Here is a 13,901-nt window from a genome sequence, read left to right on the forward strand (position 1 = left end):
GAAATGATCTTGAACTTTTTGAGTGATCTGATTTTGTGCTCAATGGCAATAAATCCAAATTTCAATGGTTTTGATATATAGCGGAGTTCCAAAAGATAATTTAAATCATTGAACCTATGTTCCAAATTTTAAGTCATTGTAGCCAGACCAACCCTGAAGTAGCAGATAAGTTAAAAACAAGTACCCAGAGGCTTTACTACTTCTATCATAGTAGTTTACCGGCTAACCAATTTAGCATTCATTCTATTGTAGTGCGTATAAAATAAGACAAACCCATTTTAAAAATCAAAAAGAAGGAAGAGGAAAAAATCCTTTAGAGAAGTGAAAATTAAAAAAGAAAAGAAAAACAACAACTAGGACTTGTCAGTCACATTTAACAGCACAAGCAATGATTCCCGAAAAAGTCTAACAGCATCAGATGGATCTCATTGTTCAATTGCATAGGAAACGGAATAGCAAAATGATTTCCAATCCTTATTTACTATGAAACAAATTGAAGACAATTATAATGAGGTGGCAGCAATATGGTCCAACGGTAACATTACCAAGACCTGGGTTAAAAGACAAAAAGTAAGGTCTGGTCTCGGAGCCAAGAAGTTGACAACAATACAAAGCTGGATCTTTATTCTCTGTGACAACAGGTGGCAGAATGCCTTTATATGAATTATGAAGTCTCAAATTAATGAGGCGGCAAGGTGACCGAGCGGTTAGCGTTTCAGCCTCACAGTTCTGAGATGTGGAGTGTGCATTTTCTTTCCGGGTACTCAGTTTTTTTGCCAGATTCCAAAAACATGAAAAATAAGGAAAAATAATGGAGCATATAAGGTTTCCCAAAAAAAAAAAAATATATATATATATGTGTGTATATATATATATATATATATATATATATATATATATATATGTGTGTGTGTATATATATATATATATATATATATATATATATATATATATGTGTATATATATATATACAGTAGTTTTAAAAGTTGCTACATGAAACTGGCTCAGTATTTTTTAATTTAGTTTTTTCATTGTGCAGTTGTCAATTGTCACACAGTGGATTTGATTTCTAATGTATGCATAATTAATAACCACAAAATTAGAAGGAACTTTGATGACAATATGCTTCTACAAAAGTTTCAACAACAAACATAGTGGTGGTAAAAGTTTTTTTTTAAATGAATGAAATATTTCTAAACCTGTTTCCAATGAAGCCTGGATATTGTTTTTCATTCCATGAGTCACGGTAATCAGTGTCAGTGCATAAACTGAAAGACATCAGTAAATCCATGAAAATCCTAATCCCTTCACCAACTCATTAATGGACTGACAGACACTTAACCATCTGAGTTGCCTTTTGTCTTGTCTTTTGGGGAGGGTGAGAGGGGTAAATGGGTGTAATTGGCTGGGCTTCTCTGCTCAGGTGAAAGCACAACTCTTGTCTAAGGACACAAGACTGTCTCCGTGTGTCTCCAGCATGGCAAGGTCAAAAAGACACAGGATGTTTGGACCAACACAAACGCAGTCACACACAGAGCCCTCTTCACTCATGCTCAGCCGCAACAATCAGCCCAGATACCTGGGAAGGGTAATTATTTGCACTCCTGTCTGTCTTCCACGTTTCAAAACACTTAGCTGCAATGTCTGAGAAGAAACAGAAACTAGAATGGATGTCAGAATGAGCTAAAACCACCAATACTGTTAAGAAATCCTAGTTTGAAGCATAAATACCACAAAGTCACCTCTCATTTATATGTTTTTTTAATTGCAAAGACAAACAAATGGTAGTATAAATCATAGGATGAATCCTCAACAAAAGTGTCTGAAAGACCTTTAAACTTGAAAGCAGAGCCACCAGATTCTTTCTCCTTGAGTATGTAAAAAACAGTCATGTTATTTCAGCAACCAATATTGTGTGGGGGAAAAAATCTGTAAATCATTATTTGTCAGCATTTTAACATCCTAATTGACTATTTTTATATCCATGCGTGGCTTCGATGGAAATGGCACTCGGAGCTGAGCAACACAAAATACCCAGTGTTGCACTACAATATATGTATCCCTTCTTGACCTTTTGCTCAACCATGTAGTAAAGAAGCTGTCTTTAGTTTCTCTGTAGCCCGTACAGTAAAGGAGACAATAGTTGTATTTTTAAAGAGCACTTCATCATCATTTGACGCATGTAACCTTTCTTAAAGTTGAACAGGTTGGCTGCAATTGTGCCACAATTAGCGTGTTTTTTTTCTGATGAGTCTAACAAAAGGATAACAATGGATCCGATTTTGACCCTTTGGCGTGCGTCTAGAATGTCACGGTTAGTTAGCAGTAAGGCATCTAAGCCAATGAAAGACGAACTATATTAGCCAAGATAGATGAGACACTATGCACCCCCCACTAAAAGAGAAAATAGTGCACAGATTGCACCTGAACACATTATAATTCCACAGCAACCCAAAACCATTTCCCTGTTTTAACTCATACTACCTCCTGAAAAAGAAACCAAAAACTACCTTACGTCAGGGTTTGTGTTTATTTAGATGGTATTAGTTCAGTTATAGTTTTGGTTGTTCCCTTGTTATGTTGTATGTTGGGTTTAGTGACATTCTGGTTTGTTGTCTGCTGTATCTCATCCAAATTTATGTCACCAGCGATTGCCTGCTCTATGTGTGCTGGGCCAATCAGACATTTTCTGTTCAGTCTTGTTGGTCCATTGTCGCTCTCAGCACCTGGTCAATATCACTTTAGGTTGTGCTCCTCGATACTTGTTTTTTTTTTTGGCAACATTGTTTTGAGGATTCAACTCTATTATTTTTGTTCAAATAGGTTGGTGTTAAATAGTAATAATGAATCCTTGTGCAGGGCTGTGGCTTAAATTATTTTGTACCAGATTTTAAAAAAATCAAAGTTTCAGGGCTTCAGTGTGAGAAGGAACAAAAACTTTTAATGATAGAATGTAATTACAGCAGCTGTGTCATAACTAGACCAAAGTACTCAACAAGACATAGTTTTAAATCAGATTAGAACATGTGCAATAAAACTCCTTGCAAGATGCATGGTTATGAATAGATATGCTCGCACACAACTAGCTATACAGTGGTACCTCGTCATACGACCGCTCATCATACAAAATGCTCGTCTTACGGGGGAAATTTCGATCGAATAATTCGCCCGTGATGCGGTCAAAATTTTGTGATGCGACCAAGCCAGGTGGCCATGGCATTTTTTTTTGCATATCTTTCGTGTATAAAAATATTTACGAGCACCGGATGAGTTATTCAGACCAGGAAACGCACAACGCGCATGCGCGGGGAAAAGAGGGCTTTCTGGGTAATGAAGTATACTCGTGCACAGCTCATCTGCTGCATTTCCTGTTATTTTTATCTAATACGAGGAGTATTATATTACTTCTCGTTGGCTGCTCATAAGAACATCGGGGGCACTGGCTCGCAACAGCATCCCCGGTAGCAACTCTATCATGGGCGCCGTTCGAGGGGATGCGAACACAGATGCTACAAGCTAACAGGAGCCGCTAGCCAACCATTTTTTTCAATCCAATATCCTGTTGTTGGTGTTTTTTTCAGAGAGTTGGAACGAATTAATTTGTTTTCCATTCATTTCAACGGGAAACTTCCCCTCGAGTTACGAGAAACTTGTCATACGAGCTCAGTCCCGGAATGGATTAAGCTCGTATCTCGAGGTACCACTGTACATCTATATGTCTTTTTTGTAATATTTTTGTTTGTTTGTGTTTTTAATGCCGCCTCGTGGTGTAGAGGTTTACTCGTCTGACTTTGGTGCAGGCAGGTGTGGGCTCGTTTCCCACTGGTGGTGGTATGATTGTGAGTGCGTATGATTATTTGTCCCTCTGTGTGCCCTACGGCTGACTGGCGACCAGTCTAGGGTGTAGTCTGCCTTTCGCCCGAAGTTATCTGGCTTAGGCTCCACCAACACCCGCAACCCTTTCCAGAATGAGTTTGTGCTAGTTCCTCTTGTTTTAGCTCTGAGTAACTGGGTTTATTCCATCATTCCTCACCTGCTCGTCTCCCCCATAAGTGATATTTATTTCTACTTGCAACTCAAGTTTCTGCTAGCACCAAAAGGTGATAAATGGTGGTATCACTCAATGTCAGAGTTTTTGGCTAGATTTCTTCTTGTGCCTATTGAAAGAAGGCATACTCCAAGGGTGTCAGACTCGGGTTGGTCCGCGGGCCGCTTAAATGTCAACTTGATTTCAAGTGGGCCGGACCATTTTAGAAATGATATTTATATATTTTTTTTTATAAATGGATTAAAAGAACTGGATTAAAAGCCCTGAATATTCATGTTTATAGATCTAAAACAATGTTTATTTTAGCTTTTTTTAAATGTATTTTTAGATTTTAAAAAAGATTTTTGAACTAAAAACACAGAAAAAAATGATTAAAAAATGACAATTATTGATTTAAAAGGGGGAAAATCAGGAAATTTAATATACATCTATACTCTTCATTTTAATTTGATCCTAAAACAGAAAGTCGGCACTCATGATTTACTTTCCCAGGCCACACAAAATGATGCGGCGGGCCAGATTTGGCCCCTGGGCCGCCACTTTGACACACACATGTGGCATACTCAGCCAGTCACAAAGGTTCTATCTATATCAACATCTATTCTAAAAGGTAACACTCTAAACACCCAGCTAAATACAAAGCTGTTTGAGTGCCATCTACATTTCATGGAGATGACACAGCATTTTTCTGACTGATCCCAGTTGGTAAACAGATTGTATTATGACCATTTAAAACATGTTTTAGGGTTTAAGGAAAAAAAACAAGCTTCCACACCACACTTTTTAATCGTTAGCTCCAACTTCCCAATGTTGAGATAGTATGCATGATCACAATTTTGTTTGGACAACTGCAATGTCAGTTTGCATGATATTGTGTAATGATATTGCAATGTGTCTTAGAACAGAGTTATCAAACTTCAAGATCAGAGCCTGCCTAAACATTGCTAAATACAGTCCGGCAGATGTCGTGGGGAAAGCAGCTGTCAATCAATTTTTGAGACAGAGGTGACACAAGATGGGAAAATGGAATTCTCTATTTATTTTATCTTTGTGAGGTCAAGAAACACTGCATTCTCAGGGAGTATTTTTTTTTAAATATGATGGCGAGAGAGGGCGTGCAAATGAAAGCACACCCCTGTCACAAAAGTTTCACAATTGGTCAATCTGCTAGTAATTTGTATGGCATCTCACATTGTGGCATTACAATCAGAAATTCCAAAGTGCCAGTCTTCCTGCGACAGGGTCGTGGGTCAACTGAGATGCCGGATCAGTAGTCATTGAATATTTCACACTACATGAGGTGTTGGATATTTATATTACTGTTATATAATACAATTTAAGATGATATATAAACAATTGTTTTCTCACCATCCATTTCAAACACCACTTACCCTTGTCAGGGTCATGGGGTGGGGTCCTGGAGCCGATTTAAGCGGACTTTGGGCGAAAGGCGTATTTCAACCTAGACTAAATGCCAGTCAGTTGTAGGACACATGAATAAAGATGACCATTCACCCTCACAATCACACCACCACTGAGTGGGAATCGATCCCACGCTGCCCACACCGAAGTCGGGGAAAAGAACCACTCCACCGTTGGTTGACAATTCAATTATTCATTCATTCATTTTCTGAACCGCTTTATCCTCAATAGGGCCCCGGGGGTCCTGGAGCCTATCCCAGCTGACTCCGGGCCAGAGAAGGGGGACACCCTGAATCGGTGGCCAGCCAATCGGAGGGCACGAGGAGATGGACAAACATGCCCGCTCATACCCTACCTACCATGCATGTTTTTGGAATGTGGGAGAAAACCGGAGTACCAGGAGGAAACCCACGCAGGCCCGGGGAGAACATGCAAACTCCACTCAGGTCGATCGACCTGGATTTGAACCCAGGACCCCAGAGCTGTGAGGCCAACACGCTAACCACTCATGTCGCCGGGCCGCCTTGGTTGGCAATTTCTAATTATTTTTCGTAATTTCTTATTGATTTGTGAGTTCATCAAAAATTCTTACAACAGCTCTCATTATTTAAAACTTGTATTGCACTTTTTTTTCTTGTCAAACACTAATCCACACAAAACAGGTGGAACTGATAAATAGTCACTGGAGGTAGGAGTTAGCTGGAAAAAAAGCAATGGTCACATCCTCAATCTCTCTTGCAAACCTTTAGGGGGAGGGGAGATGAAACTGAGTCAAAAAGAAAAAAAGAAAGAAGCGAGACCGGTTTCTTCCTTGCTTAAAGTGCAAGATCTCGTCAAATAACAGCAGATAGACATGAGTTAAGGTTTTATGGACACAAACAATGTTCTTTTTGGAATTCTAAGCACCTGGGAACTGGGGTCATTATATTTATTTTCTAAATTTAAAAATATTGATTAAAAAAAATAAAATGAACGTTTTTTTGTTCATAATTCACAGATTGTTATGAGATCAGAGGGCAGCACAGCTATGTTATTGATGATTATTTAGTTCATATTGTAATTGCGTTTGTCATAAATCAACAGGCGGACAAGAAAAGGTATAGGCTGTACAATGCTCTTAAAGGCAAGTAGCTATTGAGTCCAATTTCAGCCAAAAAACAATATGACCCCAAGGAAAACACAAAAACCTTCCAGGAATTTTAGTATCCGCAGATAATACAACAAACTAGATTAAAATAACAAGTTATGTAACATCAATGCTAAAGATGACACAAATCTCTAGGCTGAGTAAGAACTATGTTCGTCTGGGGATTAAGACTAGTGATTCAAGGTGATCACTTATAAAACAAATTTACAGCAGCAAAGGTGAAGTTTGTAGTCTTCATGTGCAATTCACAAAGACACTTTTCAACACAAAGCTCTGTCTTACTATTGATAGAATTGCTTCACTGCAGAATACATTTTAGAAAATTAGTGTGGAAAGAAGAAACGTGCAATGAGATGCATGTGCTTAAAATAAGAGGAAATATTGTCATTCTTTTTGTGACAATTCCCCTGTATATTTTTGTAGTGTGAAACACGGGTAAAAATAACAGAGCCACAGAAACTACAATTAAAACAACAAATGTCCTGGCTATGGGAATAACCACTTGGACCCCCGCGACCCTTATGAGAATAAGCAATTCAGAAGATAAATAAATGAATGAATAGTATAAAACAGAGACGATTTTCCTTATCACAATTTGGTGCAACATTATTATTTTCGAAGTGGATATTTCAAAGTGACCCATGACCCTTGTGAGGATAAGCGGTACGGAAAATGAATTAATTTCAATGTGAATTTTTACTTATTATTATCATTACTTGTATGTCCGTACTTGTGTACAGTTGTGGTCAAAAGTTTACATACACTTGTGAAGAACATAATGTCATGGCTCTCTGCAGACCAGCAAAAGATAGTACAACAGTAAGTGTCTGTGATCAGCAACTTTTTCCACATGTTCAAACATAAATATAAATATATATATATATATATATATATATATATATATATATATATATATATATATATATATATATATATATATATATATATATATATATATAGCCATTATTTTGGAATTGGAAAATAGTGACAGTCACTTCAAATAAACAGTACCTCAGATAAACTACTCCTTGTTAAAATATGAACTCTTTCACACTGTCAGAATCAAAGACTAATTAATCCCACCAATACGCTAAAAACTGCTTGGTATGTGGTCACCTGATCTCATTAAGGTCATTGTTTATATCTTCATTAGTGCTGAACACAATTAAAGCATTTAGACAGCGTGAGGCGTCTGACTAATGGTGCAAGATAAACCTTTTAGCGCCACTAACTAAACACTAAGGTGGGACAGTAATCTTTTGTTTGATATAGCAAGTGGTTTAATTTGCACCCAGGATCATGTCACACTAAAAATGTGCTTTTTAGTTTTGTTAGTTTTTCTGTGCGTGTCCACATTATCGTGTCAAATTAACAATGTATTATTTTAGATGCTTGATCATTTAACCATAAATCATATAGGTTATTCATAGTAGCTCATATTTATTGGGTTATTGATCTGGGTCACTAAATTTCCATATCATGTTTCGGAAGGGCATCCGAGCTAACTACAGGCACCAGGCAGGGGACACCCTCAATTGGTGGCCAGCCAATCGCAGTGCACAAGAAGACGGACAATCGTTCATGCGCACACTCATATCTTGGGGCAATATAGTGCGTAGACCCAGCCTACTCTGCATGTTTTGGGATGTGCGAGGAAACCGACGTACCTGGAGAAAACCCAGACAAGCCTGGGAAGAACATGCAAACTCCACACAGTGAGGACCGACCTGGGATTGAACCCTCAGCCCCAGAAATGTGAGGCTGACGCTCTAACCACTCACCGCCATTTCTCTCTGTGTGCCCTACGACTGATTGCTGACCAGTCTAGGGTGGAGTTTGCCATTTGCTTGAAGTCAGTTTGGTTTGGTTTGGCTCCAGCAACCCTTTGAGGGTGCGTGGTATGGAAGGTGAATGAATGAATGAAAGCGTCCCTAATTGGTATTCATCAATTCACTAAATGCTGTATATATATATATATATATATATATATATATATATATATATATATATATATATATATATATATATATATATATATAATTTTGAATTGTAGTCTCCATGTTTCATAATATACAGACATTATGAAACAAGTATTATTTTTAATTCACAATTTAGGTTACTCATTTTATCAAACAAGTTGGGCTAAAAAGGGACCAATTATGTTAGTTCGACCAAATAAATTAATGTATTAATATATCCTGATGAAGAAACATAATTTTAGGACACATTTACCCAAATGGTAAATGGCCCTGTTTACCCAAATGGTAAATGGCCCTGTTTTGACCCAGTGTTTAACTTAAAATTCGCCTAAACTGGAACTATTTTAACCTAACTAAAAATTAAGGCTTTTGGCTTTTGGAAGAGACCTTTTGACTGGATTGTAAAAGTAGGTCCTGAGGCAGATATTGTGATGAAGTACTTGATATATTTCTTGAATGTAACAGTCAGTGCTGTATTGTTCTCCTGCTATCCAAATAAGTGTATTTAAAATGAAATCTAGTATTACCCAAATTTGTTTTGGATCATGCATACTCTAATTGCTGGTAGACAAGTGTGCATTTCCATGTTAAAAACAGATCACCCATTTGCGCAACCCCTTTTTTCACATCAACTATCTCATAAATAAATGATCCAGATTGCACTTTTCTGTAGCAATTGAAATATGTATCAATTATTTTACTGTTCAAAACTGGTGTGAGCTAATATGATATCAGATTTAATTTTTACATCTTATTAAGGTGACTGGAGACCGAATAAAGAATTTGTGAGTCAACATCCTTTTAAGATTTTAGGAGCAAAACAAAGTCTTAACCAAACCCATCTTTTATTTATTCTTGGTAAACTCTGAGGCAGTTTATTGTATCTATAAGATGGCATGCCACAGCTCTGTCTGACTGTAATCTTCAGTAATTGTGTTTAGAAAACACTCAAGCTGGACGGCTTCCTCCCTTTTTAGAAGAGTCACAAAGGGAGAAACCTGAGCCTGAGGTGGTTCTTTATCTCAGTCTTTCTGTTTTCCCCCCAGTTTTGTTTCAACTAACTTAAATCATTATTTTTTTAATCACACTTATGATGGCAAATGAAAAACTGTGATATTCTCCCCGAGGAGCCCAAGAATTAAAGTATTATTTGCTCAAATGTCTTAACTATTTATGTTTTATGGAACCAGTAGTATTTCCTGGCTATATCTAATGCATTTGCTTGGCAATAGACAGAAGTGTAATTTGTTTTGCATAAATTCCCAGTCAATTAGGTGCTATATAGGGGCTACTATATTTTTTTTAGTAAATGTGCCATTTACTATTACACTATATAGCATTCTATAACAGGTTGATTAAGAATAGCCCATTTTAGAAATAACTGGGATCAACTATCCCCTGCAAATGGTAGTTTGGAAAATTTTGACCAAATTAAACTATTAAACTAATAATTACAGTGGCCCCAAAAAATGTGATGCTCCTATTCATATTTTATATTACTGTTCTTCAGCTCTGTGTTTTAAATGGAGTGGAATTTATTTTAACTGACTGCTTTTGACTGGCTAAATTTAAAAAAAAAATTTAAAGTGTAATCAACCTAATGTTTTTTCATTGTCATTTCGAATGTTTTGTGTTCCCTCTCGACAAGCACTGGTAGGCCAACATTATCATAGCCATTACTGCGGGGGCTTTCAGAGCAGGAGGGGCAGGGAGGAGAAATAATTAAAGAAACATGTAGTCTTTTGTTTGACAGTCAGATTAACAGCTCGTTTCGATGGGCCTCTAATAGCGCATCACACATTCACGTCGATCAATTGGGGACAAATTAATGGCTTTGCTCGGAACAGGGGCCGGGGATTAAAAAAGTGATCATTCACAAGATATGGAATCAACCACACTTTGTGCCACTGTTATAGCGATTTTAACATGTGAGGCAAAAAAAGTAAAATCTTAATTTATTATCCTCGTGGCAAAAAAAGGCTCCTCTGAGTCGAAAGTGAAAAAATGAAAATAATCTGAAAGACGAAAATGATTCATCTGGATAAATTACCAGACCTGATTGAGCTTGATGTGATGATAAATTTGCGTTGATGGAAGGGAGGAGCTGTTGCCACGCCCCCCACCCCCAGTATGAGCCGAGGTACTTATGGGGTGCTCCGGCAAGTTATCCGGCGACCAAAAAGACGCAGCAACCCATGGAAAGAGGGGCCAATTTGCATGTTTTTTTCGATTTTTAATTCGTTTTTTCTTTTATTATTATTTTCCCGTTTGATCTGGATTGAATCGTCTGCATGGCTTTAACTGACCTGACGATGCCCACCACCACTGCGTCGTTTCCATGCTTCCAATCGATGCTGGGACCTTACAATAATGTAAGAATTCAAACTTTTGTCAGATTGTAAGAGTCGCTTACTACTACTACTACTGTGCAATTATTTTTACCCCTCTGTTTTTGTATTCTTTACAAATGTACAACTCTTCTTCTCAGCGACTTCAAGACGATGCGACGGGCATCCAAGTGGAATTCAGCATTGTCAAATCACCGGTTTTGTCCTCCAAAGACGAGGACGAGCTGGGCAAATTCTTGGACATCGATTTTATTTTATCAAATACCCTCGGCGCCGACAGCAGCGGGGACACGTCTCCGGTCCAGGCGTGCGCCTATGCCCTGCCCGAGTCCCCGGAGAGCTGCGGCGGCAGCTCGGCGTCGGAACGCGCTGATCGGCCTGCCACGCAGCAGCTCCACGACGACCACGGCGGGGTCCGATTCAACGATGCGAGCCCCTTGCGCAGTCTAATGGCGGAACTTTTCGCCCCTGACGTCGGCTACCCGCGGGAGAGTTCGCCGGATTGCGCGGACAACGCGGCGAGAGATGGCCGAGAGTACATGGAGCTGGGTGCGATAAATCCGGTGACACACTACCAGCCCTCACCGATTGGATGCAAAATTAAAACCGAGCCCAGAGGCCAGTCGTGTATGTTGGCCGGTGGGGACTTTATGGGGCCTTCTGCTTTCATGCACCCGCAGAGTCACCCGACAGGTTTCCTTCCGCCCACCATGCAGCAGGGACCCCAGGGGCGCACAGACTGTCGTTTAGTGCAGCTCAACCTCACTAGTCACCACCTCCAAAACAATTACTTGAGCAGCTCTTACCATTACGCCCAGCACAACATGCACACGCGCTTCCAGGGGCAGTACAGCATTCACGCGGAACCCACGCACATCCATCACCAAGACCACCAGCAGCATCAGAGGCAGGGGGCTTCCGCGCAAGGGGCCATGCTTACCCCGCCGTCCTCGCCGGCTCTTATGGATTTCTACGGGCAAGATGAGCTGGGCCTCATGAAGCAGAAGAGAGGGCGCAGGTCGTGGGCCCGAAAGAGGGCCGCCACGCACAACTGCGAATTCCCTGGGTGTGGGAAAACGTATACCAAAAGCTCACACCTCAAAGCCCACATGAGGACTCATACAGGTGAGCCCCGTGATTGTAGAGATACTTATCTCATTTTTATGAACCGCTTTATCCTCACTAGGGTCGCTGGGGGTGCTGGAGCCTATCCCAGCAAACTTCGGGGCAGACACCCTAAATTGGTGGCCAGCCAATCGCAGGGCACGAGGATACAAACAACCATTCACACTCACACTCATACCTAAGAGCAATTTAGTGTCCAATCAGCCTACCATGCATGTCTTTTTGGAATGTGGGAGGAAACCGGAGTACCCAGAGAAAACCCACACAGGCCCGGGGTAACATGAAAACTCCACACAGATCGACCGACCTGGGTTTTAACCCAGGTCTCCTACTATGAGGCCAACGCGCTAACCACTCATCCGCCGGGCCACCCTGTGATAGAGATACAATGTGTATAAACATAGCTTATCTTCCTGTCATCCCACAGGTGAGAAACCTTACCACTGCAACTGGGAAGGATGTGGATGGAAGTTCGCGAGGTCAGATGAGCTGACACGTCATTTTCGCAAGCACACTGGTCACCGGCCGTTCCAGTGTCACCTCTGTGAGAGGGCTTTTTCTCGCTCGGACCACCTGGCCCTCCACATGAAAAGACACATGTAGACTTTACACCGATTGCCTCATCTCCATTGATGTGCCTTCGCAAGCATTGTACATACCTGTGCATATGTTGAGCTAAATTATGACGGACTCTAGCCGCCTTCCAAATAAGTTATTGACTGTTTTGAGTGCCTTAGAGAGGGGCTGCACGTTGGGCAGGACCCAGAATGCTGCACTGTGCTGCACAATGTTTATTTTTTTGCTTCTGTTTTTAATATTAAAGATTTTAGATACCTCCTTAATTTTAGAAGCTGTATTTTTTTAATCAAAATTGTCTCACACTGACAAACATGACAAATATAACCATGTGTGCATTGTAGGTCAAGCCTAAGTTATTTTCATGAAGTGTGTATGAATCGGGTTCGGAAGTTAAAAAAAAGGCAACATTAAAGTCTGCAGGGAAATTATTTAATGATGTAATTTCTTTTACATTTTTAATCACATACATGTCCGGACAGAGGGACAATAATTGAAGGAATCAGTTGTTTTGATCTGCGAGTTCTCATTGTTCAAGAATACATGTATTGTATGCTCCAGGCTCTAATAAAAGTTTTTCAAGAAATAGTTGTGCGAATGTTTTATTCCCTTATTAGTGACTTAATATTATATTCTTAATGTCCACAAGGTATATTTTACCTTTAATGTTTCTGAGTTACAGCCTATACTTGTCGAAATAATGGTAAATTAAAACTACCATTAAAAGTTTTTCGCAAGAGAGCATGTTGACAGATTGTAAAATACTACCCTTTAGTGGTCATTGCTATAACGACATGCAAAGTAAGTGCACGTTCAAAGAAGATTGTTGATGGTGAAAGGACTGTTCATATAAGAAGTACCGATTCAAATCCTGCACATAACAAAAAGTAAATGATAATTTAAAAGGTAGCGTTTGTTCATTCGCCACTCCCAGTCAAATTGGATTGGACGTCTAGCGGCGTCAATGGCACTGAAAAATAAGCATTCACAGAAGGGCTTCCCGATTTATATGAAATGGACATGTATCGCTATCAATGGCATGCAATGTTACTTTCGGATGTTTTTATTTAACTTTTCAGGCATTATATAAATCACCAGAGCTTACCTGTTTGAGTTTACGGTCCACTTCAATATTCTAGCGGGGGTCGGTAAGTGGCCGTATATTGCCTTTCAATATCTGTGCACTACATGCCACTTTTTTTTCTTTAACATCTGTTTAGCGGTCTGACGGCTGGGTGGTTATGACGTTGGCCTCA

The 13,901-nt window shown here is 39.6% G+C and overlaps 1 protein-coding gene across 1 annotated transcript; it reads left to right on the top strand.

Moving 5' to 3' along the window:
• The first annotated feature begins 10,780 nt into the window (after window positions 1–10,780).
• On the top strand, window positions 10,781–13,233 carry klf17 (Kruppel like factor 17). The gene is made up of 3 exons (XM_077616355.1): window positions 10,781–10,968; window positions 11,085–12,069; window positions 12,497–13,233. The coding sequence occupies exons 1-3, from the start codon at window positions 10,888–10,890 to the stop codon at window positions 12,670–12,672; spliced, it is 1,242 nt and encodes a 413-aa protein (XP_077472481.1). The 5' UTR covers window positions 10,781–10,887; the 3' UTR covers window positions 12,673–13,233.
• Window positions 13,234–13,901: the final 668 nt, after the last annotated feature.

The sequence above is a fragment of the Stigmatopora argus genome, chromosome 12, assembly GCF_051989625.1.
Source record: "Stigmatopora argus isolate UIUO_Sarg chromosome 12, RoL_Sarg_1.0, whole genome shotgun sequence".
Taxonomy (NCBI): Eukaryota; Metazoa; Chordata; class Actinopteri; order Syngnathiformes; family Syngnathidae; genus Stigmatopora; species Stigmatopora argus.

What these genes read in the sequence shown, in the direction of transcription:
- klf17 (XM_077616355.1), top strand. Translation starts at nt 10,888, where the DNA reads ATGGCTTTAACTGACCTGACGATGCCCACCACCACTGCGTCGTTTCCA. An exon ending in TGCTGGGACCTTACAATAAT is followed by an intron (nt 10,969 to 11,084) that starts GTAAGAATTCAA and finishes TCTTCTTCTCAG; the next exon opens with CGACTTCAAGACGATGCGAC. An exon ending in CCACATGAGGACTCATACAG is followed by an intron (nt 12,070 to 12,496) that starts GTGAGCCCCGTG and finishes GTCATCCCACAG; the next exon opens with GTGAGAAACCTTACCACTGC.